Source organism: Heterodontus francisci, chromosome 13, assembly GCF_036365525.1.
Source record: "Heterodontus francisci isolate sHetFra1 chromosome 13, sHetFra1.hap1, whole genome shotgun sequence".
NCBI lineage: Eukaryota > Metazoa > Chordata > Chondrichthyes > Heterodontiformes > Heterodontidae > Heterodontus > Heterodontus francisci.
The window spans coordinates 36,212,851-36,240,541 of record NC_090383.1 but is presented as its reverse complement, the minus strand read 5'-3'; the positions used below and the strand labels follow the sequence as shown (position 1 = coordinate 36,240,541).

Genomic DNA, 27,691 nt, shown 5'->3' with positions numbered 1-27,691 from the left:
CTGAGGGGCTGGAACCTGTGTAAAACCTCTCGCTGGATGCACAAAAATATGGTTCTGCTGTGTAATGCAAATGTACATTGCATGTAAAATGGAATGGAAGGGTTGTGAGGCAACTCAGATTCTGTAATTGAAGAAAACTGATTTATTTTGCACTTTCTGGAATGTCAACTTGGAACTGTTCTGACCTGTTTTGTAATTTAGATTTTTACAGATTTTTATGAATAAAGTATATTTTTGGGAAAAAAAGGACGAACAGGCTGGATCATCTCTTTTCTCTTAAAAAAGGCTGAGGGATGACCTAATAGAGGTCTTTTAAATTATGAAAAATTTTGATGGAGTGGATACAGAGAGAATGTTTCCACTTGAAGGGAAGAGCAAAGCCGGAGGCCAATAATATAAGATAGTCACCACGAAATCCAATAGGGAATTCAAAAGAAACTTCTTTACCCAGAGTGGTGAGAATGTGGAACTTGCTACCACATGAAGTGGTTGAAGCAAATAGTATAGATGTATTTAAGGGGAAGTTAGACAATCATAAGAGAGAGAAGGGAATAGAGGGTTACAATGATAGATTTAGATGAGGAAAGATGGGAGGAGTCTTGAGTGGACCTTAATCGCCAGCATGGACTCATTGGGCCGAATGACCTGTTTCTGTGCTGTTTTTCCTTTGTCATCCTATGTAGAATGCAAGTTCTTAAAAGACAGTAAAAATAGTTACCAAAAATGATTAAATTTAGCTATTGAACTATCTTTTGTGTATTCAAAATGTCTCCAATGTTATTTTCTGTTGAAAGCTTCACTCTCTGAGAAGCCTTGTGCTTAATTTCATAGGACATCTGAGAGCTCTCACTCTGTCAGACAAATACATAGGCTCAAACAGGAAGCAGACTATATCTCCCAGAATGCACCAATATCAATCTCTATAAACACTCTGTGGACACAACTCCCAGAATGCAATACAGAATCACAGAAGGAATTTTGAACCTAATGGCCAGATTTTAGAGCTGGAAGGACAACTTAATATCCCAGCTGATTGACAGCAAAGACTGGCCATTTTGTAACGCATACTGGGACTTGCTGATTATAAATACTGAGGGCAGCAGTAAATACCAAGGAAGCCATTATTAGGAATAGTGAATACTGTGAAGACAACTTTGAATCCTTTTTGTATTAAAGCAAAAAACAAAGCAAAACATGAAAACTGTTGAACTGAACAGTAAAAGACAGGAAAGTGGAAAGTGAGGACAAGGGGAACTCTATCATGATTCTGGGAGGGAGGGAGGGTAAGGGGTGAGAGCAGAAGTGCCTGAAATGGAACAGACACGGTCGAGGGCCCTGTCAACCATCATTAAGGAAAAAAGACATATCGGAAGTGCTAGAATGGAAGGTTTCATCTTCAGAACAGATGTGACAGAGAAACTGGGAGAATGGAGTAGAGTCCTTAAAGGAAGTGCAGTCAAGGTAGCTGTGGGAGTCAATGGGCTTATAGTGAATATTGGTTGATAGCCTATCCCCAGAAATCCCATCGAGAGGATTGTATTCACTTCTGGGCTCTGCACTTCTGGAAGGAAGTACTGTCTGTTGAAGTGCAGATTCACCAGAATGATAACAGGGTTTAGAGGGTAAATGTTTGAGGATAGCTTGCATGAACTTTGTTTCTATTCCCATGAGTATAGAAAATAAAAATTACAAAGAGATATTGATAGGTTAAGTGAATGGGCAAAACTATGGCAAATGGATTTTAGTGTCGGCAAATGTGAGGCCATCCACTTTGGACATGAAAAATTATAGAACAGGGTACTTTCTAAATGGTGAAAAGCATGAAACAATGCAAGTCCAAAGAGACTTGAGGGCCCAGGTACACAGATCATAAAAATGTCATGAACAGATACAGAAAATAACCAAAAAGGTTAGTGGAATGCTGGCCTATATATCTAGAGGACTAGAATACAAGGGGGTAAAAGTCATGCTACAGCTATACAAAGTCCTGATTAGGCCACAGCTGACGTACTCTGAGCAGTTCTGGGCACCACATCTTATGAAGGAAATATTGGCCTTGGAGGGAGTACAGCATAGATTTACCAAAATGATACCAGCACTCCAAGGGTTAAATTGCAAGAATTTTTATTCCCTGGAATTTAGAACGTGTTTTGGTCCAAGTTTTCAAGATATTAAAAGGGAACTGATAGGTTAGATAAAGGCAAACTATTTCTGCTGGTTGGGGAGTCCAAGACTGGGGGCATAGTCTAAAAATTAGAGCCAGACATTTCAGGAGTGACATTAGGAAACACTTCTGCACACAGAGGGTGATAGAAGTTTGGAACTGTCTTCTGCAGATGAAAATTGATGCTAGATCAATTGTTAAGTTTAAATCTGAACTTGATAGATTTGTGTTAGCCAAAGGTATTAAGGGATATGGGGCAAAGGCGTGTATATGGAATTAGGTCACAGAACAGCCATGATCTCATTGAATGACGAACAGGCTTGAGGCGAAATGGTCCACTCCTGTTCCTATGTCCCTATGACCTGAACAAGGTGTTTAAAAATGTTAAAAGCGTATGTAACAGACAAGAAAGCTATGCAACTTGCGAAATGCAAAAATAAAAAATTAACATACCAGTTTGTCAGCACTTGAAAAGAGAAAAGTTAATTCTGATATAATAAAAACAAAATACTGTGGATGCTGGAAATCTGAAATAAAAATAGAAAGTTCTGGAAATACTCAGCAGGTCTGGCAGCATCTGTGGAGAGAGAAGCAGATTTAACGTTTCAGGTCAGTGACCTTTCATCAGAACTGGCAAAGGTTAGAAAAGTTAATTCTGACATAGGAACAAGACCCAACATATTAACCCATCTTTTTACAGATGGCCTGCTGTGTACGCCCTTAGCTGGACAAGCTGTTTGGTGATGCTCTTTTCTGCGTGTCTCTCTCTCTCACTTTGAGGGCTGCCTTTTTAATTTTGTCACATTAGATTCTGGTAGGAGATGCTTTGGTCTCTCCACATGAGGATCACACAATGGCCCAGGATGAGAATAATCCAGTTATGATGTTTTCACTTCATACCTTCTTTGTTTCTTAAGAACCCAATTCAATTCAGGAATGTTTCAGGATGGGGGGCCATTGACACCTCTCAACGTGGTTAGGCATCCTTAGTTCTAAACGGACAGTGTGGCAATGTTCGAATACACATGCAGCCATCTTTTGCAGCATTGTCTATTTCCTTAAAAAGGCAAAGTCAATTTTTAGAACTCTTCAGTTTTAGTCTGTAATTTTTCATCGTCGCACTTCCTCTTAAATGTGACAGATGATGTGAATTAAGCAACTTTGAGTGAACAGTACCCCCACCCACCCACCCCCAACTGCTGCATCCCCCAAGACCACTGTGTTTTATGCATGGAAGGCCTTAATTTAATGCACATTCGTAATTCAAACGACATGCACGTTAACCCAACTGGTACACCAATGTCCTTTAGGGAAGAAAACATGCTGCCCTTACCCGGTCTAGCCTGTATGTGCCTTCAGTCCGACACAAATATGATTGATATTTAACTACCCTCTGATGTGGATTACTGAGCCACTCAGCTGTTCAGGACACCTTCTAAAGGGCAATTAGGGGTGTGGGCAATATATGCCAACCTTGCCAATGCTACCCACAACTCACAAATGAATAAAAACAATGGTTTCCCAGCTAATTCAACAGAAAAGTGTAAACATGTGCTGGATATTCAAACCTCTTCTTGACTTCACAAAATGACACAATAGGTTTTTTCACCAGAAGAGCTGGCACCATCAAAGACACAAAAGTATAAAGATACTCCAAAAAGTTAGATAAGGAATGTGTTTATTTTCTGCATTTCATCAGTTGAAAAGACAACAGATAATTCAAAATCAAATGGTAAAACTGTGTAGACCTTAAGAGACTTGGTCCAAGTGGTTCAGGAAGCATCAAGAAATCAACAGTTTTCAGGTAGGACTTGCAGATCAGATTATTAGAGAATGTTGATCACTTGCACATTTGAAACCATAAATAAATAACCAGTCTACAAAGAGCAACTTTCACACCACAGTCAGTTATTGAGTTAGACTTTGTCAAACATAGGCTGGGATAATAAGGTCCCACAAAAACTACAACTGCCACACAGTGTAGGATTACACTGGCCCTTTCCTCACTCCCCTATTCTAGTCCAATCACAAATCTAATCTACATAGATACTGTGTTTTCTTTTTTAATTCAGCAGCTATGAAAGTTTAAAAAGTGTACACAAAAAACCAACAGACACTATCTTCCAGACCTGGAAGCTGGTTTACCCAAATCCCCTTAAAAAGGTAACCTGTTACCATTAATCTTGCCAGGAAGGAATTTCTGTATATGGCTTTACTAAGCTTGGGATCATGAGGATGAGGGAATTGAGATCAGTATGTAGTGGCAGGTATTAGGGAAAAGTTGTGCCACTGCTCAATCTTCAAGGACCATGCTTTCTTCATGAGAAGCTGGAGAAGATACATCCCAACATGTTAAATAACTACTGTTAATGCAGGGTCCACCAACTGTTTCCAGGAACTGGTTGGTTGAATTGGGATACCTGGAGCAAACAGAGCTACAGTTCTAGTTTTAAGACATCATTTTACTGCAGAAACAGTGTTTATAGATGGTCTGTTATCAGAGTGCACAAAAAAAGACTTCACTACACAAAAGTAACATCACAAAAATTAGTAATCGACAAAACAAGGCTCAACAATTAATGAAATCCATTCATGCCCAAAGGGTACAACATGATGATGTTTATTTGAAACTGCAGGGCTTGAAATAAAGAGGTAACTTTCTGCAAGAACCCAATATTGGGACCCACTAGAGCTAAAGTATCTATAAGGATCGCAGGTTATTTAATAGTTCCTGAAAGCTGCAACCTTCAAGTATAACATGATATTCCAGATGTGAAATGATATAGCATTGTTTTATCCTACTAAACAGGGGTTTACAAAATGTGGGTTATGGGAAATAATAACTGCTCACATCAAGTTCTTGCACCAAGCAATAATTAAATAACTTCTGACTATTCAGAGGTGACAACTTGTAGATTTTTAAACTTCTCCAGGATGAGATTATACATTTCCCAACAGACATTACTTTGAAAGTGCTAACAGCATATAAATCAGCCGTCATTCTTTGCCTAGTCTTGCAAATGTCACCATAGCACCTTCGACTAAACTATGACCCACTCCAGCTACGTTTACCACAAAATTTTAAGAAAATAGGGTGACAGTCACTAGATATTATTCCTAATTTTACTCAATAGGTTTTACTCTTTACCATTGCATAGTATAATGCTCAAGAGTTCTGGAAGTTAAAAACATTTATTTCAAGCTCTGGGAGATTTATTTTTTTGTCAGAAGAGAAGATTTCTTCCCTTTGTTCCATTTACAAGTCTTTTTTCCTACACCACTACCTCTAATTAGGGCAGAAACTATTACATTCTATTGCAGAAGGTTCTGCAGCATTGCTGTGGCATAGGTGGGCCTGGCCTGCTTGCTCTCGATTGCATTGCGTAGATACGCAATTCCACCACAGCGCTCCCACGCCTCTTCAAACTGACGCGGTAGGATCTCAGCTCCACGCTTGCGAGTGAGCCCCGTCTCTTCCAGGCCCAGCTCACACATCTCCATGTCATCCTTACCTAAAATATAAATCAAGAGAGGTCAAGAAAATCAGCAGGAAGGGGAGAAAGCCTTTCCTTCTACTACAGAAATACCAGATGTAGGCAGTAAATTCCAAGAGCAGTAACACAAGACTCTCAGGGTCTTGAACATGCTTTCATACTAGACTAAATCACTACACACAAAAGCCCCTTTACTAGCTAAGCATCGGCATGTTAATGAATTAACCAGGGATAATTAAATGAAATTTAGTGTTTTTAGTAGTAGATTTAGTAGTGAGCCTAAACTCTTATTGGGCCTCCATGTGAGGGAACACATGGGCAACAGTGACCACAATATTATATGGTTTCAACTGGCTGGGAGAATGAAACGTACTGAAAATAATGAGTTAATTTTAAAAAAAAATTTCATGGGATGTGGGTGTCGCTGGCAAGGCTAATATTTGTTGTCCATCCATAATTACCTTCGAGAAGGTGGTGGAAGGAAGGAACAGGAGTAGGCCATTCAGCCCCTCAAGCCTGTCCCGCCATTCAATGAGATCATGGCTGATCCGCAGCCTAACTCCATATACCTGCCTTTGGCCCATATCCCTTAATATCTTTGCTTCACAAAAATCTATCTACCTCAGATTTAAAATTAACAACTGTTCTAGCTTCAACTGCTGTTTGTGGGAGAGAGTTCCAAACCTCTACCACCCTTTGCGTGAAGAAGTGCTTCTTAACATCTTTCCTGAACGGTCTGGTCTGAATTTTTAGACTATGCCCCCTAGTTTTAGAATCTCCAACCAGTGGAAATAGTTTATCTTTATCTAGCCTGTCTTTTCCTGTTAATATCTTTAAGACTTCGATCAGATCACCCCTTAACCTTCTAAATTCTAGTGAAAACAGGCCTAATTTGTGTAATCTCTCCTCGTAACTTAACCCCTGTAGTCCAGGTATCATTCTTGTAAACCTACGTTGCACTCCCTCCAAGGCCAATATATCCTTCCTAAGGTGTGGTGCCCAGAACTGCTCACAGTACTCCTTGTACAGCTGCAGCATAACCTCTGTGCTTTATACTCCAATCCTCTGGATATAAAGGCCAGTATTCCATTAGCCTTTTTGATTATTTTCTGCGCTTGCTTGTAGCATTTTAAAGATCTATGTACCTGAACCCCCAAGTCTCTTTGGACATCCACTGTACTTAACCTCTTCCCATTTAGAAAGTCCCCTGCTCTATCCTTCCTTGGGCCACCTTCTTGACCCACTGCAATCCATCTGGTGCGGGTACTCCCATGGTACTGTTAGGAAGGCAGTTCCAAGATTTTGATCCAGCAACAGTGAAGGAATGGCAATATAGTTCCAAGTCAGGATGGTGTGTGGCTTGGAGGGGAAATTGCAGGTGGTGGTGTTTCCATGCCCTTGTCCTTCTAAGTGGTAGATGTTGTGGGTTTGGAAGCTGCTGTTGAAGGAAGTGTGGGGAGTTGCTGCAGTGCATCTTGCAGATGGTACATACTGCTGTCACTGTGCTTCGGTGCTGGTGGGAGTGAATGTTTAAGTTGGTAAATGTGGTGCCAATCAAGCAGACTGCTTTGTCCTTGCTGGTGTCAAGCTTCTAGAATGTTGTTGGAGCCACACTCATACAGGCAAGCGGAGAGTATTCCATCACACTCCTGATTTGTGCCTTGTAGATGGCGGACAGGCTTTGGGGAGTCAGGAGGTGAGTTACGCGCCGCAGAATTCTCAGCCTCTGACCTGTTCTTGTAGCCACAGTATTTATGTGGCTGGTCCAGTTCAGCTTCTGGTCAATGGTAACCCCCAGGATGTTGATAGTGAGGGATTCAGCAATCGTAATGCCATTGAATGTCAAGGGGAGATGATTAAATTCTCTCTTGTTGGAGATGGTCATTGCCTGGCAATTTTGTGGTACAAATGTTACTTGCCATTTATCAGCCCAAGCCTGGATGGATTTGGATCTGCTTGGAGACTGGTAACCGCAGGGATCGGCGTTAGGACCGTTGCTCTTTACTAATTTTATTAATGATCTAGACGTTGAGCACATGATCTCAAAATATGCTGATGAGACGAAGATCTGTGCAAGTGTGAAGACTGTAGACAATGCTCTACTACTTCAGGTGGATTTTACATGTTGGGAGATTGGGTTCCTGACTGGAAAATATTTAATTTCGAAGAGTGCAGTGTTTATACATGTGAACAGTGTGAATGCTCAACAGATATACACCCTTCAGAGAAAAGTTTAAGGTGGAGGGGAAATGGAGAGATCTGGGCATTTCAATGCATGGATCTGGACATGTACATGAGCATTGATGGTAAGTGATAGCTCGAGAAAATAGGGTGTTGAGATGCATTTATAGGACAGTTGACGACAAAATAAAACATACTATTTTGACCTTGCACAAGACCTTGCTCAGGCCACACTTAGGATACTTGAGTTTGGTCTCTTCACATAGAGGCTTTGGAAAGAGAAAGTAACTAGACTAAATTAAAGCATCTTAGTTATCAAGATAGGTTAAAAGAGCTAGGAGGGTACAGTTTAGAGAAGCGATGACTTAAGGGTGATCTGATCGAGTTTTAGATGATGATGATGAAGGGCACAGATTGTGTCCAAGTTGACAAGTTTGCCCAACTAAATAGTTTAGGGAGGATCAGGAGTCATAATTTTAAGTTGTATAAGGCCAGATATAGATTAGATGTCATGATGTGGCTCTGTTTCCAGAGAATAATGGACCTGTGGAACAGGCTTGCCAGCTTGTACAGTGGATGGCGATTCACTGAATTCAAGCGAAAGCTGGACATGTTTCTGGCTAGGGCAGACATCACCTCTGGTGAAAGGTTGGTGTGGGGGTGGAGTGTCTGGTCGGAGAGGAATTTCCCAGATTTTCCCCTCAAATTGATCTGGGTGTTAAAATCCAATCTTTTGCCTCTCCCAGGACATCACATAATTTTTTTGGTGGGGTTGGGAGTGTGTATAAAAGCAAAATACTGCAGATGCTGGAAATCTAAAATAAAAACAGAAAATGCCAGAAATATTCAGCAGGACAGGCAGCATCTGTTGAGAGAGAAACAGAGTTAACGTTTCAGGTCTGTGACCTTTCATCAGAACTCACGACTGCTTTCCTATTAGGAAAGTTTGCACACCTGTCAATTGTGACTGAGGAGATCAAGACAGGATCAGACTTGGTCACGATGCCCCAAGTAAATCTAATAGCTCAATGCCCACTCCTTACCGGCTCACACATGAAGAATGCCCACTTGGTTGTGATACCAAAAGGCTTACACTAGTGCACTTGGAACTGTATCTCAACATAAGCCAGCACCTTCAACAAGGGCTTGTATTTACCTAGGGCCTCTAACATAGTAAATGGCACTTCACAGAAGCGTAAGCTAACAAAATTTGACACCGAGCCACATAAGGAGCATTCTAGACAGGTGGCTAAAAGCATGGACAAAGAGATAAGTTTTAAAGAGAATCTTGAAGGAGAAGGAGGCAAGATAGAAGACGACAGGGGACAAGGAGGGAGAAAATCTACCAGTGAGGGAAAAACGCCTGTGGTTAGGCTGCTATGTAGCTTCTGGTCCTATTTTAACATTCCCTTTATGTAAAGTGGATTTCGTGATGAGGTTTTCCTGTAGAAATATCAAATGTAAAAGCTGAAATACACTATATTCATGCATACACTTCACAGCAAGACATGACAAAGGTATTACAGAGCTGCACCTACCAGCTACCAGTAGTATGGGTGCTTTGTCTGGATGCAGTTCCATTTGACGTGCAATCCACAGCCCATCAAAATGGGCATACCACCAGCCTTTTTTCTTGTTCTGGGGCTCCTTGTACTGGTCAGCTGGGCGGATGAATGGGATGCGGAAATAGCGCTGCATCCGATTCTGTGCAATCTCCTGCTGCCTAGCTTGTAACTGGGGGGGATTCTGCTGAGCTATTGCAAATCAATAGAAATATTTTGTGAAAATCTCGCTCAGACACAGAATTCAGAATTAAACCAGCTGCTATAACCAAACAGCGAGCAAAATTGTCAATAATGTAGAATCTTAAGACTTCCCAGCCCTCTCAATCCCACAATACTGATTTCATATTTCCAAAAAAGCTAAATTTAACAACATTTTTTTTCTAGTGTTATACTGCTTCATAGAAGTATAGGGCTGAATTTTATCCCGCCCTAGCGGGTCGGGTCGGATGGTGGAGTGGGGGCAGTGTAAAATTGAGTGGGAGGCTCCGGGAGGCCACTTAAGAGCCCTCACCCTCCTCCACGAGTATTTTACCCGCGGCAAGCGGGTGTGCTGGGGATGTGAAAGGCTGCCCAGCGATAGCTGCCAGCCTTTCTGTGCGCCAGGGTGGTGCCATGGCAGTCGGGCACAGGGTGCCTAATTGAGGGCCACCACCACCTCCCTATGCATTTACATAGCACCTTTCATGATTTCAGGACATCCCATGCTCAAACTCAAGGTTTTATAGTCAATTAAGGTCTTTCAAAGCGTAGTCGTTGTTGTCGTGTAGGAAACAGGGGTGCCAATTTTTGCACAGCAAGCTTCCACAAACACCAATATGATAATGACCAGATTCGTTTTTTTTTAAAACCAACTGATGCTGGTGGAGAGATAAATGCTGGCCAGGGCACTGAGGAGAATTTCTCTGATATAGGCCCAAAGTGGCAACCCTGAGGGACAGGGGGAAGCAAGCAAGCAGTGTGGGGAGTCCAGTATCAGGAGAGCTGAGCAGGTAAGATAATCAAACAAATGATCAAAAAGTGTAAATGCAACCCACGTACAGATACATTCAGATCTCTCACCACTACCATTTGTTTTTTCTGTTACTCTTATTCTTACCATAATCAATGATCGATTTTGGAGCCCGTTGATCTGCTTCAGTGTTCCGTTTTTTGTTCCTGGACTTCCAGGCATGGTAAACCTTCAGCCGCCGATGGAATTCCTCCCTGCAGGCTGCCAACAGTTCAATATCTGCAGTAACACAACACCATTGAGTACAGTTAGATTCATCAAGGAAGGAGCTGGGACTTTTGTTCACAGTGAATCCCTCATCCTTCACTGAAACTCTACCAGGAAGATTTTTCTTCTTGTTAGTTTCCAAAAAGTACAATAATTAGAGAGGAATTTTCCCAGAGGGCACAGAAAAATTCTTTCATAGTTCTTACCTGGCCTGCTTACATAGTAATGTTAACAAAAGCTAACCCTCTCAGCCAGGAACATACTGTGTTTGGGATGTAGAGAAGGAAAATAAATACAGAAAGCGAATTAAATAAGCAATAGCTGAGGCAGTGCCTTAATTGTGGATCCCAACATAGAGTTCCTCCTCCTCCTACCTCCCTCCAATTTTTTCCTTCCCTTTCTCCAGGCATCAAAACATGCTTTAACAGTGTTTGCTACCCTCTGCTACTTTACCTAAGTCACTCTTCCTAATCTGTGAGCCCAGGCCTTATATGTTGGAAAGTTGTTCAATCATGATGAAATATCTCAGTTAAACTTCACCATGCATTCATCTATTAATCACATTCTCTCACTTTCAGAAGAGTGCAGTCAGGTGCGAGAAACTGGTCTGTTATTTGTATTCCATTGACCAGGGTGCTGAGGGTGATTATAACACCCTTCACATAGAAAAACATCCCAAGGCATTTCCCAGCAGTGTAATCAGACAGAAATGCATGCCTAGACAAAGAATGAGTTATTAGGAGGATCCCTAAAAGCTCGGTCAAAGAAGTGGGCCTTAAAAGAGGAAAGGAAGATAGGGAAGTGGAGCAGTTTAGGGAAGAAACTCCAGCACAGAGCACAAACACTGAAGGCAGAACCGCTAATGGTGGGGTGAAGCAAATTGTGGAGGATGCACAAGAGGCCAGAATCAGAGAGTTTGGAGGTAGGGTGGGGCATTTAAGGGCTGGAGGAGGCTACTGAGGCATGGAGGGGCAAAGCCATGAACGAATTTAAATATAAGATTTTTAACACAAAAACAAAATATTGCAGATGCTGGCAATCTGAAAAAAAAACAGCAACTTCTGGAAATACTCAGCAAGTCTGGCAGCATCTGTGGAGAAATAAATAGTTAATATTTCAGCTTTATGACCTATTCTGATGAAAGGTCACAGACCTGAAATGTTAACTGTTTCTCTCTCCACAGATGCTTCCAAACCTGCTGAGTATTTCCAGCATTTTCTGTTTCTATTTGGATAAGAATTTTAAATTTGATACATTGGGGAAATAGGAAACCATGTACGTCAGCAAGCACAGGGTTGATGGCTGCATGGGACTTAATGCAAGCTAGGATATGGCCAGCGGAGTTTTCTGTGAGCTCCAGTCTACAGAGGGTGGAGAATGAGACACTGGCCAGGAGAGCATAGGAATAGTTGAGTCTTGAGGAGACAAAAGCATAGATGATGGCTTCAGTGAAGGGTAAGCTGCAGCAGTGGTAGAAGCGAGTGATGTTACAGAGGTGGAGTAGGTGATCTTTGTGACAGATAGGACATGGTGTGGGATGTTCAGCTTGGATGCCGAGATTGTGAACAGTCTGGTTCAGCCTGAGAAAACAGGGTGGAGGAGAATGAAATCAGTGGCTCGGGATGCAGCATTTATGCCTGGCGTCAAAAAATGATGGCTGTACTTTTCTTAATGTTTAACCCAAGGAAATTGAAGCTTATCCATGGTTGGATGCTAGATAAGCAGTCTGATAGCGCAGAGGCAGTGGAGGTAGTCAAGAAATTGGGTGGAGAGGTAGAACTTGTGTTGCCAGCATACCTATGCAACCTGATCACATATGTGCAGATGACGTCACCAAGGAATATACATCTTTGTAGATGGGGAAAAGGAAGGAGGGCCAAAACAGATCCTTGGTGGACCTGGAAGACAATGGAGAAGCTCTGGCTATAACTGGATAATTGATCGTGGAACAAAGCAAGGGGTATTCCCACTCAGCCAGAAAATGGGGGGGAAAAAAGGGAAAAATAGGAAGAAGCTGGAGTAATCGACTTTGACAAAAGCTGCAGAGAGGATGACAACGAGGACGGATAATGACCCTCAGTCACAGATGTCATTTGTGACTTTCATTAGGGCTGTTTAAGTGCTGCTGCAGGGACTGAAACCTGATTGGCAAGACTGAAACAGAGTTAAGGGAATGGTCGCATGGTTTGGGCGGATATAATATAGAAGGACCGAGAGGAAAGGGAGTTGGAGGTGGGACAGTATTTTCCAAGGATACAGAAATAGAGGGTGCAGTTTTTGAGGGGGTGAGGTGATGACTGTTTTGAAAGCAGGGAACAGTACCAGAAAGAAGTTGGATGATCAGCATTTTAGTGGGAATAGACTTAAGGGTGGTGCGTCTCATGGGCAAAATGAGCTTGGCGAAGGGAGCCTGTGGGAGTGATAAAGAAGTCCATGAGCTCATCATACTTGTTATTGGAGGTGAAGGTGGGTTGGGAGCAGGGGAATGGAGTGTAAGGAGATGGTTGACAGCAGAGAAAAAAAAAAGCTGAGGTTATCTTTGCTCACCAGACTTTAGAGTAGTGCACAAATTTGGCAGAGGAGAATGTGATCCAATAGTGCTAGTTCTTACGATGAATAGCTAAAATACTTGTTCACCAGATACCCACAAGGTTGTGTTCCTTGCACTTGATGAAGCAGAGACTGGGGTATTTGGGGGGGGGGGGGGGGGGGGGGAGTGGGGGCATGCCAGGGAGCTCGACCAGGATGAGAGTTAAGGTTTTTCCAGAGGCAAAGGCATCAAAGGTGGGTACAATTATAGTGGTTAAACAGATCAATTGCTGCATCCGTATTGCGGCAAATGGAGGGCCATAGGCGAGGTAGTTGGGATTTATAAAATACAGTTGTACATGATTTGAAAGAGGTGGTTTTTTTTTTTGGAGGGTTGGACCCAGAAGGAAATGAAGTTGGAAGTGGGTAGGTGGATGTGGGTGATGAGGAATATGGTCGCAGATAGCCTTGTCTGTGATTGAGACAATGAGAAGAGATACCAAAGGAGATAACAATATTGTGTGGGGTGGCAGGGGAGCGGTAAGAGCGTTTATATGGAGGGAGAGATTTGGGGAGGACATATGGTCAGTAAATTCAGAACAAAGGGGGCAAAGAGAACGGAGATGAAAATTGAAATCATTGAAGATTACTGCTCAGCCTTGTGAATTGGCCTGCTTTTTAACTGTGAATCTTTGTGGACAGCAATGAAATCTGGAGTTTATAAACAGGGCCATTCTGTCCACAGCTAGATTGTGATGTTCCACACACTGTTTGGCTTGGCATTAGATAAACTCTCCCTAAGGGCTATCCCTTCTTTGCAAGTTAGTGACCAGTGCACACAAATCTTCTGACTTTTGCACATAATCATGCATCAGCCTTCTAATAGACCTGCCCCATTCCATCACATTATTCAAACACACTCTTCTTTGTCTGGCTTTTGATCTATTACCATCAATGGTTTCAGACTGAAACAACTCAAACCATGACTCTTGAATAATGTGCCATCAATATATTATTCTTCAACCTAGATGACTGAACCAACCTAAGCTCAAGCCATATTCCAGTTACCATATACTACTGACTAAATGGCATTCCATTGCACATTGATATAACATATCACAACTCTTAAAATCCATTTATTGTACCATATTGATACTAAATAAATAGGAAGACATAAGTCGATCTATCGGTAGACTCCGCTCCCCCAAGTGAAAACCCACATAGAGTTTGAATAGACTTGTTCCATGAATTGAAGCCTGTAGGACAATGTTGTCAGACTGACTGGCTTCTTACCACATGAGGTGTTGATGACATCTCGCAGTTCAGCATACTTCCATTTACCGAGATCATATTTCTTCATGCCAGCAGCAGCCTTGGTAGCCTGGACTTCAGGACTTCTGTTGAAAAGAGGAAGGGCAGTGAGACAACTTGGCAGAGAAGCCAACCTAGTTCCACGTATTGGCAGATAATCCACAAACAGTGGAGAGCTGGATTCAGTTCAAGCGCTGCCCTTTGTACACCAAGCAGTAACAAAGTAACAAAATGTACGGAAAAAGAAATTTGATTCAACCCGATTAAATGAAATGGCCAGACACAAAGAGATATATTAGAAAACAGCAGGCAAACTGGATTATACAAATGTGACACAAAACTAGTATTGGCACAGCAATGAGGACCTGATTCTGTAGCAATGTTTCAATCACTTTAAGATACAGCGTACCAAAAAAAAAACCTGTACTAATTATACTTGTTAGAGCATGCACTTGTATGGTTTAACCAACCAAAACTTTACACATCAAAGCAACTGTATTTCAGTTTAATCAGTTTCATGCTATCAGGAAAAAAAGCTAACCTCAGGTGGAATTAAGAATCCTTTAAATTCAAGCTATCACTCATATCTCATTGGATGGTGGAGCAAAATTAACATTAGTCACAGAATATGTCATGCACTGGGTCAGACTATTCCATTTCCTTTCCACTTAAGGGTGCATGGTGGAATGTGATACTCTTGTAGGAAGGCATTCAATAAAAGACACTTGCTCTCCATTAAAGTTCCCAACCCTTCCAGAATGATCAGGAGTTTCCCAGAATTAGTGGTTCTGATCCCAAGCCCTGCCTCTAGCAGCCCAGATCAGCAATTTAAATTTCCTGCTGCAGTGCTCCCACACGAACAACAGACACTAGGTCCTGTAAATAATCACAAACTGCTGGTCTTGTGTCTGCAGTCATAACATGGAATGCTGCAATAATTTTAAACAAAATAATTTCCCAAGCTTTTCCATAGAGCTCATCATTGGCTACTGCTCCAAGCCGGCAACAGTAGAGAGCCGCAATTGGCCGGGGTCAGTGAAATCTGAGATGATCTCTGGAGTCAGGGGGACCTCTTTGAAATCAAAGGTCTCGAGGGAATGGGCCTAGCATTTCTTGTCGAGCTGGGAGCAGCACTGATAGGAAAGCAGTCAGTTAAAGAGGTAAGTGACATCTGGGGTCTTTACTGTGGGTAAACAGTGAAAGATTATTTGCACTGGTGGGATTCCAAGGACTCCCACTGAAAGAAACACGGGGGAAAGGAAGGTTCTTGAAAGGAGGCCTATTAGACTATGAGATCCTTCAGTACATGTGGCTATTTGAAGTTCAAGTTTGGAAAGTCCAAAAACTGAAGTCCTAGTGTGTGAATTTAGACATGTCCATTGATCTGGTTGTACTCTCTGATTTCGACAAAATTCAGCCTCCCGTAGCCAACCACAATCAGACTGCTGCCTTTCTCAATGAATTTACCAAAGGCCAGACATAATTGCTCTCTTTTGGTCCCCTACCCACCTCTAGAACATTTGCAATTAAACACCAAACCTTCCACACTAGAGTGCCAGAGATTTAATATTACAATGACATGTAAACCATGAAATCACCTTAAAGGAATGAACAGAAAATGAAAGACACCAAAGAAGATCTGAATCCACCTGAAAGGAAGAATGTTAAAAAGAATCTGTGCTGCATAATCTAAGATATGTAATGAAAGAACATTTCAGTCCTTCACTAGTAAGAAATTTATATACCACTCCTCACATTGTTCAGAACTATCTCAAAAGTGTTTCCAAAACAGTGAGTTATCTATTAAGTGCAGTGATTTCTTGCACAGCAAGATTTCATGAATGACAGTGAGATGAACAGTCAGTTATTGTCTTTGGTGGTGCTGTTCGAAGGATAAAAGTTGGCAAGGACAACTCCCCTCTCCTTCCCCTCCCTCCCACACACCCATTCTTCAATTAAACCGTGGGATTTGCCATCTGAACCGGTGGGCAGGCTCTAATTTAATGTTGCATCCGTTCAGCAATAGTAATACTTCCAGTAAACAGGATTTCTCCATTTTAATGCTAAGCTGTTACTGTCTTTCAGGACACTAAGCAAAAATAATTAGCAACTGGACAGGCTGAAGCTATATTAAATGTCAAAAATCAAAACAGTAAAGAGATTTGTCACAACAAAGATCATCCCATTCAAACCTTATTTTGTTTAAGAAAAATCCTAGGGATTTACTCAAATTAGCTGCTTGATTCTCAACTTTTGGAATTGAGGCTCAGACTGTCTCAACAATCTGTGGCAATTAAGTCTCTTTTCCACATCATGTCAACAGCATTGTAGTAACCCATTTGACAGATTTACATGACTCACTGCATCAGTTCTGTGTTGCTTATTTCTCAAGAATGATACATGTGGTGCACTTTTACATACCATTTAGAATGGAATTACGTCTGTTACCGCTATGCAAAATTTGCTCAGGTTACACTGCGAGCAGATTTGGCAACTGTGGAACAACTACACGTGTAAGGTTTTCCTATGCTTGTTGAACTTGGAAGTCAGAAGAACTTTGAAAGTTAGACTGCCTTTCCTTGATCTAGCCTTGAAGCGACAGACAGGAGGCAATCTTGCATCTTCACAGATAACCAATGCTCCATATACCAGGAAAAATGGAAAAAGAAAAGCACTACCACTCCATTAAGTCAAGTGAGGGAAGAGTCAACCCAGTACCCCTTAAACCCAGACCTATATATAAACCTTTTCCAGATACACTTCCAGGTAGTTAAACGTCTAAATTCTGAAAAACACACAAAAACCAAAGTGAGCCGAGAGTTTGATGAGACAGAAGCTACAGTCATTTTGCCATTATTAGATTTATCACTTTTTTAGGAAAATAAATCTTCGATTGAAGTTTTCAATTAAAAAAAGTTTCACCTGAAAAGGTGGTGGATGATGATTCAATAGTACCTTTCAAAATGGAATTGGATATGTACATGAAAATGAAAAAAATTGCAGAGGGGAAAGAGCCACCACATGCACTATGGGCATGTACTGGAAGATTCTATGAAATCACTGGATCAAACAGCAGAGACTTATGACTCATTCTAGCTCAGTATCAGTACCTGAAGATGTGGCAACCTCAAAAGGGCTCAGCAGCTACAATAAGATCAGATCCAGTAACATTTGTATTCCTTAGGAAAGTTGGAGTAGTAGTTGGTTGCAGAATTTTAAAATTATACTGAGAAAGATAAACTCTTAAATAAAGAAAATTTCAAGTTGCTTTATAAAATCTTTGGGAATGAATCTTACATATTCAGATTTTGTCGTCACAAACTAGAAACTGACTGTTCTATCTCTGAGTATGGTGTTGTGCACAGGATGTTGTATTAGCTGGAAAATTAATTTTATTTTATTTTTAGTTGAGAACAGAAAATAGCTTCACAAAATGCATTTTGGGATAAAAAAAAAACTTTAAAAAGTTAGTCTGGCATCCATTAAGGTTAAAAACAATGCTCAAGTGGTTCAGCAGCATCCTTTACAAGTAACTGTGGACAACAGTATAAAGCTCTACAACCAAATCAACTGTTCAGTAAAGTCACATCTGCAGTTCCTGTCAAAAGCCCCAACCCAAGAAACATAACTACCCCAATTATATATATTTGGCAAATTTAAATTTACCATTAAAATATTGTTACGAAAGTGCCTCTGTTTTGTTAACTATATTTTTTTGAGGATTCAGTTTTGAAAGATTGAAGAAATGTTAAACTTTGGGGTTTTCAAAGGGAGTCATGTAAAAGCCACTTGACTTTGAAAAACAGTCCCTGGAAATGTTTTTTTAAAAGTGGCACTGAGAGGTCTTGAGGAAAACAAGCCTTTCCTGGAAATCGCCTGACTTCCAGCAACAACAACAACCCTTTCCAGGAAACCACCTGACTTCCAGCTCAGTAAACAAGAGAATTTTGGACACCCGGACAAGTTGCTGACAAAGAAGTGACAGGTCAAGATTGATGGAAGTCAAAAGGTTGACCTCCTGTTGTCTCTTTTGAATTGCTTTGAGTTGAGGTTGAACTGTATAAAAAGAGAGAGAACTTCCAAGGAGACAGAATTCCCAAGGAAGGAGAAAAGATCACAACCCAGCTTAGCTTTCCATCACCTCTCTCAAAGACCCGGAGAAGTCCATTGTGTCAACTCATCTCACCTCCTGTCTTTGAAGAAAGCCTGCTAAATTAATTCTCAACGTTGCCTGAAAAGAACTGTTCTAAAAGATCCTAAAAGTGACCTGTCTACATGTACTCGGAGGGCAGACTGTACGCCAGTTTTGGAACACAATATATCTCATCTGCTGTTTCTTCAAGAATAAGCAAGTATTCAGCCCAAGTGATTTTTGACTATAATAGCGCTTTAAAACAAAGATCCCTTTTTTTTTTCCAGTTAACCAGTGTGTGAGGTGCTAAGGTAAAAAGGGAACTTTAATATTTCAATCTGTGTGTTTATGCTTTACTCCATGACTGGTTAAGATTTGTTTTATAATAAACCTGATAGTTTTGTTGTTTATTAAAGAAACCTGGTTAGTGTGTTTTATTCTGGGATAAAAATAGAGTCTATGATTGACCGTTATCAGTAAGTGGGAAAAGATTTAAATATATGTTGTCACCCATGGAGAAGTGGAACTAGAATAAACAGTGCACTCCTCCCGCCTCAGTGTTAACAGTATGCAATTCTTAGACAAGCTATTGATATTTCAATGCACATTTTAAGCAATGATGTGTTACCTACCTGGCCAGATAATCTGACATTTCTTTGGCCATTTCTTCCCTATAACATAAACAAGTGTGTGCATAAGTAATCAGTACATGGTTCAGAGTATATTAATACATTTCTCGAAAAGTACTCAAGGAGGTTTGACATCAGTAAGCAGGAAACCGAAAATGCATTTAATTCAATGGTAACGCTTAGCAATCTTCAAAGGCAAAAGGCGATAATTCACTCGTACAGATGACTGAGAACACTCCGGTACACACATGCTGTGAATCAAGAAAGTAGCAAGCCCAACATGTTGGCAGAAACGGTGATATTTGAAGCAGCAGGAAAGCTGGCAGCAGAGTTCTCAGTATTTTTGCAGCACTTAATAAGGTGTAGCAGTGATATAACAAATGGTATATCCCTTTTGTAGAGCAGCTGTCCCTTGTACAAGTGGCACACAAGTACCCTTCGATGCTCAGACCAGTGCCAGCTTTTACATCTTATGTACTTTCTTTACCCTAAATTCTAAAACCTAGCTGTAAATCTGGAAGGAATGCAAAAATATAACGTATCATGGGAACAAAGGTTAATCTGCACTAGCATGAGAACTGATTTTTCTTTACAAAAATGTTTCAATTAACCAAATCAATGCCATCCTTTCTGCTCCCAAACAGCCCTTTATATAAAGGAGTAACAAGAGTCTAAAATAATTACAATTTTTTTTAAATTAAAGAGGTTATATGTCTTTAGAGCTGCATTTTTTCTGTTGAATGTTGATAAGTTTAGTTTAGTTTAGAGATACAGCACTGAAACAGGCCCTTCGGCCCACCAAGTCTGTGCCGACCCATTTATACTAATCCCATATTCCTACCACATCCCCACCTGTCCCTATATTTCCCTACCACCTACACTAGGGGCAATTTATAATGGCCAATTTACCTACCAACCTGCAAGTCTTTTGGCTTGTGGGAGGAAACCGGAGCACCTGGAGAAAACCCATGCAAACACAGGGAGAACTTGCAAACTCCACACAGGCAGTACCCAGAACTGAACCCGGGTCGCTGGAGCTGTGAGGCTGCGGTGCTAACCACTGTGCCACTCAGTTGAAATCCTATTCCTAGGTTATACAGCAAGTATACTAATTAGTAGTAATCATTCCAGATTTGGATGCATGTGAATATGTTTTGGATGCAAACAATTCAGTATTTACAGTATTTCAGTTGGCTGAACAACACCCTTTGCAGCAAGTTTTCAGCAAATGAAAACCCTCAACAAACTTCCAAAATGGAAGTTACAAGATGGAGGAAACAAGGAGATAAGTTAAAACAGAATTTATGTTCGAGAGAAAAAGTTTACTGAATATAGAATACATTATGGAAAGGAAGCAAATACAAGGTTTAAAAAATTCATTAAGATAAAAGAACAGGGCACAGAATAAGGACAGCAGGGCAAGGTGAGGTGTAGGGTTTAGATGGTTTCATTTTTAGTATTTATTTTGCAATTTTACAAATGTTATTAGTGAAAGATAGGTAATCCTGACATGCAGAATGTTTTATGATTGCAATACTAATGCTTCAGTATCTAAATGAATACTTTCAGAACAGTTGACTGAAAGATTGTTATTTCCTGGGAATCTATCAACAATGCACAGATTAAAACAGTAGACTGCGCTTGGAAACCAAACCCATTATGCTGTTTCATAAATTGGCAAAAGAATGCTACGCAAGCATCTCTGTGAATTCAGTAATTAGAGTCATAGAGTCATTTACGACATAGGTGGTCACCATTTGGCCCATCAAGTCCATGCCAGCTCTCCACCGAGCTATGCAGTCAGTCCCATTCCCTGGCTCGAACCCGGCAGCCCTGCAAGTCTATTTCTCTCAGCTGGCTGTCCAAATTTCTCTTGAAGGTATTGATCGTCTCAGCTTCCACCACTTCCACGAGTTCCAGGTCATTACCACCCCCCCTCTTTTGGGCCTCCTTATCTCGAGAGACAATGGATACGCGCCTGGAGGTGGTCAGTGGTTTGTGAAGCAGCGCCTGGAGTGGCTATAAAGGCCAATTCTGGAGTGACAGGCTCTTCCACAGGTGCTGCAGAGAAATTTGTTTGTTGGGGCTGTTGCACAGTTGGCTCTCCCCTTGCGCCTCTGTCTTTTTTCCTGCCAACTACTAAGTCTCTTCGACTCGCCACAATTTAGCCCTGTCTTTATGGCTGCCCGCCAGCTCTGGCGAATGCTGGCAACTGACTCCCACGACTTGTGATCAATGTCACACGATTTCATGTCGCGTTTGCAGACGTCTTTATAACGGAGACATGGACGGCCGGTGGGTCTGATACCAGTGGCGAGCTCGCTGTACAATGTGTCTTTGGGGATCCTGCCATCTTCCATGCGGCTCACATGGCCAAGCCATCTCAAGCGCCGCTGACTCAGTAGTGTGTATAAGCTGGGGATGTTGGCCGCTTCAAGGACTTCTGTGTTGGAGATATAGTCCTGCCACCTGATGCCAAGTATTCTCCGAAGGCAGCGAAGATGGAATGAATTGAGACGTCGCTCTTGGCTGGCATACGTTGTCCAGGCCTCGCTGCCGTAGAGCAAGGTACTGAGGACACAGGCCTGATACACTCGGACTTTTGTGTTCCGTGTCAGTGCGCCATTTTCCCACACTCTCTTGGCCAGTCTGAACATAGCAGTGGAAGCCTTACCCATGCGCTTGTTGATTTCTGCATCTAGAGACAGGTTACTGGTGATAGTTGAGCCTAGGTAGGTGAACTCTTGAACCACTTCCAGAGCGTGGTCGCCAATATTGATGGATGGAGCATTTCTGACATCCTGCCCCATGATGTTCGTTTTCTTGAGGCTGATGGTTAGGCCAAATTCATTGCAGGCAGACGCAAACCTGTCGATGAGACTCTGCAGGCATTCTTCAGTGTGAGATGTTAAAGCAGCATCGTCAGCAAAGAGGAGTTCTCTGATGAGGACTTTCCGTACTTTGGACTTCGCTCTTAGACGGGCAAGGTTGAACAACCTGCCCCCTGATCTTGTGTGGAGGAAAATTCCTTCTTCAGAGGATTTGAACGCATGTGAAAGCAGCAGGGAGAAGAAAATCCCAAAAAGTGTGGGTGCGAGAACACAGCCCTGTTTCACACCACTCAGGATAGGAAAGGGCTCTGATGAGGAGCCACCATGTTGAATTGTGCCTTTCATATTGTCATGGAATGAGGTGATGATACTTAGTAGCTTTGGTGGACATCCGATCTTTTCTAGTAGTCTGAAGAGACCACGTCTGCTGACGAGGTCAAAGGCTTTGGTGAGATCAATGAAAGCAATGTAGAGGGGCATCTGTTGTTCACGGCATTTCTCCTGTATCTGACGAAGGGAGAACAGCATGTCAATAGTCGATCTCTCTGCACGAAAGCCACACTGTGCCTCAGGGTAGACGCGCTCGGCCAGCTTCTGGAGCCTGTTCAGAGCGACTCGAGCAAAGACTTTCCCCACTATGCTGAGCAGGGAGATTCCACGGTAGTTGTTGCAGTCACCGCGGTCACCTTTGTTTTTATAGAGGGTGATGATGTTGGCATCGCGCATGTCCTGGGGTACTGCTCCCTCGTCCCAGCACAGGCATAGCAGTTCATGTAGTGCTGAGAGTATAGCAGGCTTGGCACTCTTGATTATTTCAGGGGTAATGCTGTCCTTCCCAGGGGCTTTTCCGCTGGCTAGGGAATCAATGGCATCACTGAGTTCCGATTTGGTTGGCTGTATGTCCAGCTCATCCATGACTGGTAGAGGCTGGGCTGCATTGAGGGCAGTCTCAGTGACAGCATTCTCCCTGGAGTACAGTTCTAGGTAGTGCTCAACCCAGCGGTCCATCTGTTTGCGTTGGTCAGTGATTATGTCCCCCGATTTAGATTTGAGGGGGGTGATCTTCTTGATGGTTGGCCCAAGAGCTCTCTTCATGCCATCATACATTCCTCTGATGTTTCCGGTGTCTGAGGCCAGCTGAATATGACTGCATAGGTGTTGCCAGTAGTCGTTTGCGCAACGCCTAGCTGTTCTTTGTGCAGTACTTCTGGCTGCTTTAAGTGCTGCGGATGTTAAATCGCTGGGGGCTTTCTTGTAGTTCAAAAGTGCAATGCGCTTAGCGGCTATGACAGGTTCCAGCTCTTCATTATGAGATTGAAACCAGTCTGCATTTCTCTTCGCACTTTTGCCGTAGGTGGTCAAAGCTGACTCATAGATGGCGTCTCTGATGTGGGCCCACTTGGTCTCAGCATCCCCTGTGGGAGTGTTTTGAAGGGCTGTTACAAGTGAATTTAGAAATTTTTGTAACAGCTGTGGGTGAGAAATTCTGCTCGTGTTGATGCGCGGGTGGCCCTTCTGCTTGGAATGATGCAACTTCTTTGGTCTGAGTCTAACCTTGCTGCACACCAGGGAGTGGTCGGTGTCGCAGTCCGCACTGTGGAAGCTGCGTGTGATTTGAACACTGTTTAAGGCGGCTCGCCTTGTGACAATGAGGTCTAGCTGGTGCCAACGACGTGATCTTGGGTGCCTCCATGAAACCTGGTGACAGGGTTTAGTGTGAAAGAACGAGTTGGTGATGCAGAGGTTATGATAGGTACACAACTCAAGCAGTCTCTGCCCGTTCTCATTCATCCTTCCAACGCCATAGCGCCCAAGGCAGGAGGGCCATGAGTCATGGTCGGCCCCAACCCTGGCATTAAAGTCCCCCAGCAGGAATAGGTGTTCGGTGTTGGGGATGCTGCTAATGATGTTATGGAGTTGTTCATAGAACTGGTCTTTAGCTTCAGGTGCGGAACAGAGTGTTGGAGCATAGATGCTGAGTAGGTGTACTGGACCAGAGGTGGTGAGCAGTCGGATGGACAGTATGCGTTCCGAGCCATTTGAGGGAGGCTCTATCATGCTGAGCAAGGAGTTTCTGATGGCGAAGCCCACTCCATGCTGTCTTGGTTCTTCAGGATCCCTGCCCTGCCAGAAGAAGGTGTAGTCTTGCTCTGCTAGAGAGCCACTCGCGGGGAGGCGAGTCTCCTGAAGTGCTGCAATGTCCACATTGAGTCTACTGAGCTCGTTGTTAATGATGGCGGTCTTCCGAGAATCGTTGATTTGTGTAAGGTCTTCCGACAGGCCAGGACACATAGTTCTGACGTTCCAGCTTGCAAAGCGAAGGGCTGGTACCTTCTTTCCTTTTTTCATGTTGTTTGGTGCGGTGTGTCAGTCCACCTTTCGGGCAATGACCCTGAGCTCCAAGCACCCATTGAAGCAGGCAGACTGTGGCGGGACAGAACCTTATTGACCGGGGGCTGCCCGGTTTGAGGCGGGCGGTAGCTGTCCAGTGAGGTGCAATGACCTCTCCCACCGACAAAGGCAACCCGTGGCGCCCAGTTTCTACGCCAATTTATCTGGACTTATAACCCGTAACTGCTGCCTTCCGTGTTGTTTCAGTCGCTTCACCCACTGCATAAAAAAGTGCTTCCCCATATTCCCCCTGCATCTTTTGCACAAAACCTTCAAGCTGTGTCCCCTAGTCCTTGCACCATTTGTTAATGGGAACAGTTTTTCCTTGTCTAACTTATCTAAGCCCGTCATAATCTTGTGCACTTCTATTAAATCTCCCCTCAATCGCCTTTGTTCTGAGGAGAACAAACCTAACCTTGGAACTAAAATTCTTCATCCCTGGAACCATTCTGGTAAATCTCCTCTGCACCCTCTCAAGGACCTTCACATCCTTCCTGAAGTGTGGGGACCAGAACTGGATGTAATACTCCAGTTGGGTCCTAACCAGAGTTTTATAAAGGTTTAGCATAACTTCCCTGCTTTTGTACTTTATGCCTCTATTTACAAAATCCAAGATTCCATATGCTTCACAAACCACTCTCTCAATATGCCCTGCCACCTTCAACGATCAATGCACATACACCCCCAGGTACCTCTGTTCCTGCACACTCTTTAGAACTGTGCCATTAAGTATATATTGCCTCATCCTATTCCTTCTGCCAAAATGATTCATTTCACACTTGTCGGTATTAAATTCTATCTGCCATCTTTCTGCTCATTCTGTGGTTCATATCCTCAGTTTACCGCAACCCCAAGTTTGGTGTTGTCAGCAACTTTTGAGATTCTACTCTGTATTCCTAGATCCAAGTTTATATATAGCAAAAAAAGCAGTGGTCCCAGCACTGACCCTTGAGGAACACCATTGTCTACCATCCTCTAGTGTGAAAAACAACCATTTGCGACGATTCGCTGTTTTTTGTCCTTAAGCCAATTTTTTAAATCCAATTTCTCACTGACCCTCCTATTCAATAAGCCTCAATTTTGTTAACCAGCCTTTTATGTGGTATCTTATCAAATGCTTTCTTAAAATCCATTTAGACAATATCCACCAAATTTCCTTCATCAACCTTCTCTGTTACTGCATCAAAAAATTCAATTAGATTAGTCAAGCATGATCTGCCTTTTACAAATCCGTGCTGGCTATCCTTAATTAACTCAAACCCTCTAATTGTCTATTGATTTTTTTCCCTGATCATTGCTTATAAAACCTTACCCACCACTGATGTTAAACTAATTGGCATGTAGTTACTCGGACTGTCCTTATACCCTTTCTTGAATAAGGGCATCACATTTGCCATTCTCCAATCCTCTGGCACCTCCCCCATATGCAGGGAAGATTGGAAGACTATGGCAAACACTTCCGCTATCTCCATCCTCACTTCCTTTAGCAACCTGGGATGCAAACCATCTGGACCAGGTGACTTATCTACCCTAAGCATAGCCAGCCTTTTTAGTACCTCCTCCCTCTCAATTTATATCCTATCCATTGCCTCTACTCGCTCTTGTTATAACAATATTTTGTCAGCCTCCATTTCCTTAGTGAACACTGATACAAAGTACTCATTCAGTATATTAGCCTTGCCCTGCATCTCTAAGCAAATGTTAACCTCTCTGCCTAATAGGCCCCACTCCTCCTCTTACTACTCTCTTACTATTTACATGCCAGTAGAAAATCATAGAGAGATACAGCACCGAAACAGGCCCTTCGGCCCACCGACTCCGTGCCGACCATCAAGCACCCATTTATACTAATCCTACATTAATCCCATTTTCCCTCTCACATCCCCACCTTCCCTCAATTCTCCTACCACCTACCTACACTAGGGGCAATTTTTACAATGGCCAATTTTCCTATCAACCCGCAAGTCTTTGGCATGTGGGAGGAAACCGGAGCACCCGGGGGAAACCCACGCGGTCACAGGGAGAAATTGCAAACTCCGCATAGGCAGTACCCAGAACCAAATCCGGGTTGCTGGAGCTGTGAGGCTGCGGTGCTAACCAATGCGCCACTGTGGGTTCCCATTCATGGTGACTGCCATTCTGTTTTCATGTTCTCTCTTTGCCAGTCTTATCTTCCTCTTCACCTCCTCTCTCTAAATTCCACAAAATTCTTTTGCCCAGATTGCATGTTTTACCACCTTTACAGACCACAGGTAACAATGTTTAAATGTGGAATGCTCTCCATTAATCTGAACAGAGGGTAGTTCATGTTACTGATTGCTCCTTTCAGCAAGTAAGGATTATATCGACACTTATAAATGTCTTTACTGTTGATTAACGCAGTGTCTTACAGGTGTTGTGCCCATACTTCATTTAACGAGGAAATGTTTGTTTAGTTATCCTATGTACTGATATTTTATAATCATGACGAGTTAATCTCCTGTGCTGTTGCATGTGCGGAGGTTAAGAACAAGTGTAATCTTCAGGTGAAATGAGGTAGAGGCCAAGGGGATAATTGGATCAGGGCGCAGAGACATTGGGCTGGATTTTGTGCAGGAGGCAGTGGTCCCAGCGCTGGGCCGAAAAGTCGAGGGGGATCCCCACCTCTGCACTTTTTCAGGCCCCTGGAGCACTCCTCCGGTCTTTTGGGGTCAAAGTTGAATGAGACGAGATCCCCGTCCCTTGAAACACCTAATAGGGACGGGTCCTGCCCTCAAGAGTTGCCGGCCAATCACAATCACTGGTGAGGAGGGGGGTGGGGGGGTGGTGGTGGGCGTTCGGTCCAGGGGGAGGGGGTACCTGGAGGGTACAGTGGGGAGCAGGGAGTCCTCTGTGAACCACAAGTATCCCATGAAGCAGGCTCCACCACCCCGCCACTGGTAAGATCCTAGCGGCAACAGGAAGAGGCTCTTAATTGGCTGTCAATAGGCCACTTAAGGACTTCAATTGGCCTCTGGGTGGGAAGCCCAACATTGGCCTATCCTGTCCCTGGCAAGATCGGATCTGACAATCCCAGCATCGGGTTCCGTGGCGGCTGCTGCTGCTCAGATGCTCCGCCACCCCCGCCCGCCATGGAACCCGACGTCGGGCTGGGATCAAAGTCCAGCCATAATTCAATGCCCATTTTAAAGTCATACAGTCTATTCTTATGATATTTCTATTATAAATTCTTATGTCCACATTTATAATGAAAAGTGCCTCGGTAAACT

The 27,691-nt window shown here is 42.8% G+C and overlaps 1 protein-coding gene across 6 annotated transcripts in view; it reads right to left on the bottom strand.

Annotated features, from left to right (window-relative positions):
• Positions 1–3,825: 3,825 nt before the first annotated feature.
• LOC137376336 (unconventional myosin-VI-like) overlaps positions 3,826–27,691 on the bottom strand; it is a 344,835-nt gene continuing 320,969 nt past the window's right edge. For all 6 annotated transcript variants that reach the window (XM_068044672.1, XM_068044673.1, XM_068044676.1 and 3 more), the window contains exons 31-35: positions 19,225–19,263; positions 14,443–14,546; positions 10,501–10,632; positions 9,378–9,593; positions 3,826–5,676 (exon numbers count right to left, since the gene is read on the bottom strand). In XM_068044672.1, the coding sequence (XP_067900773.1) occupies positions 5,477–5,676; positions 9,378–9,593; positions 10,501–10,632; positions 14,443–14,546; positions 19,225–19,263 (691 nt within the window). In that variant the 3' untranslated portion in view covers positions 3,826–5,476. The remainder of the gene's footprint in view (positions 5,677–9,377; positions 9,594–10,500; positions 10,633–14,442; positions 14,547–19,224; positions 19,264–27,691) is intronic.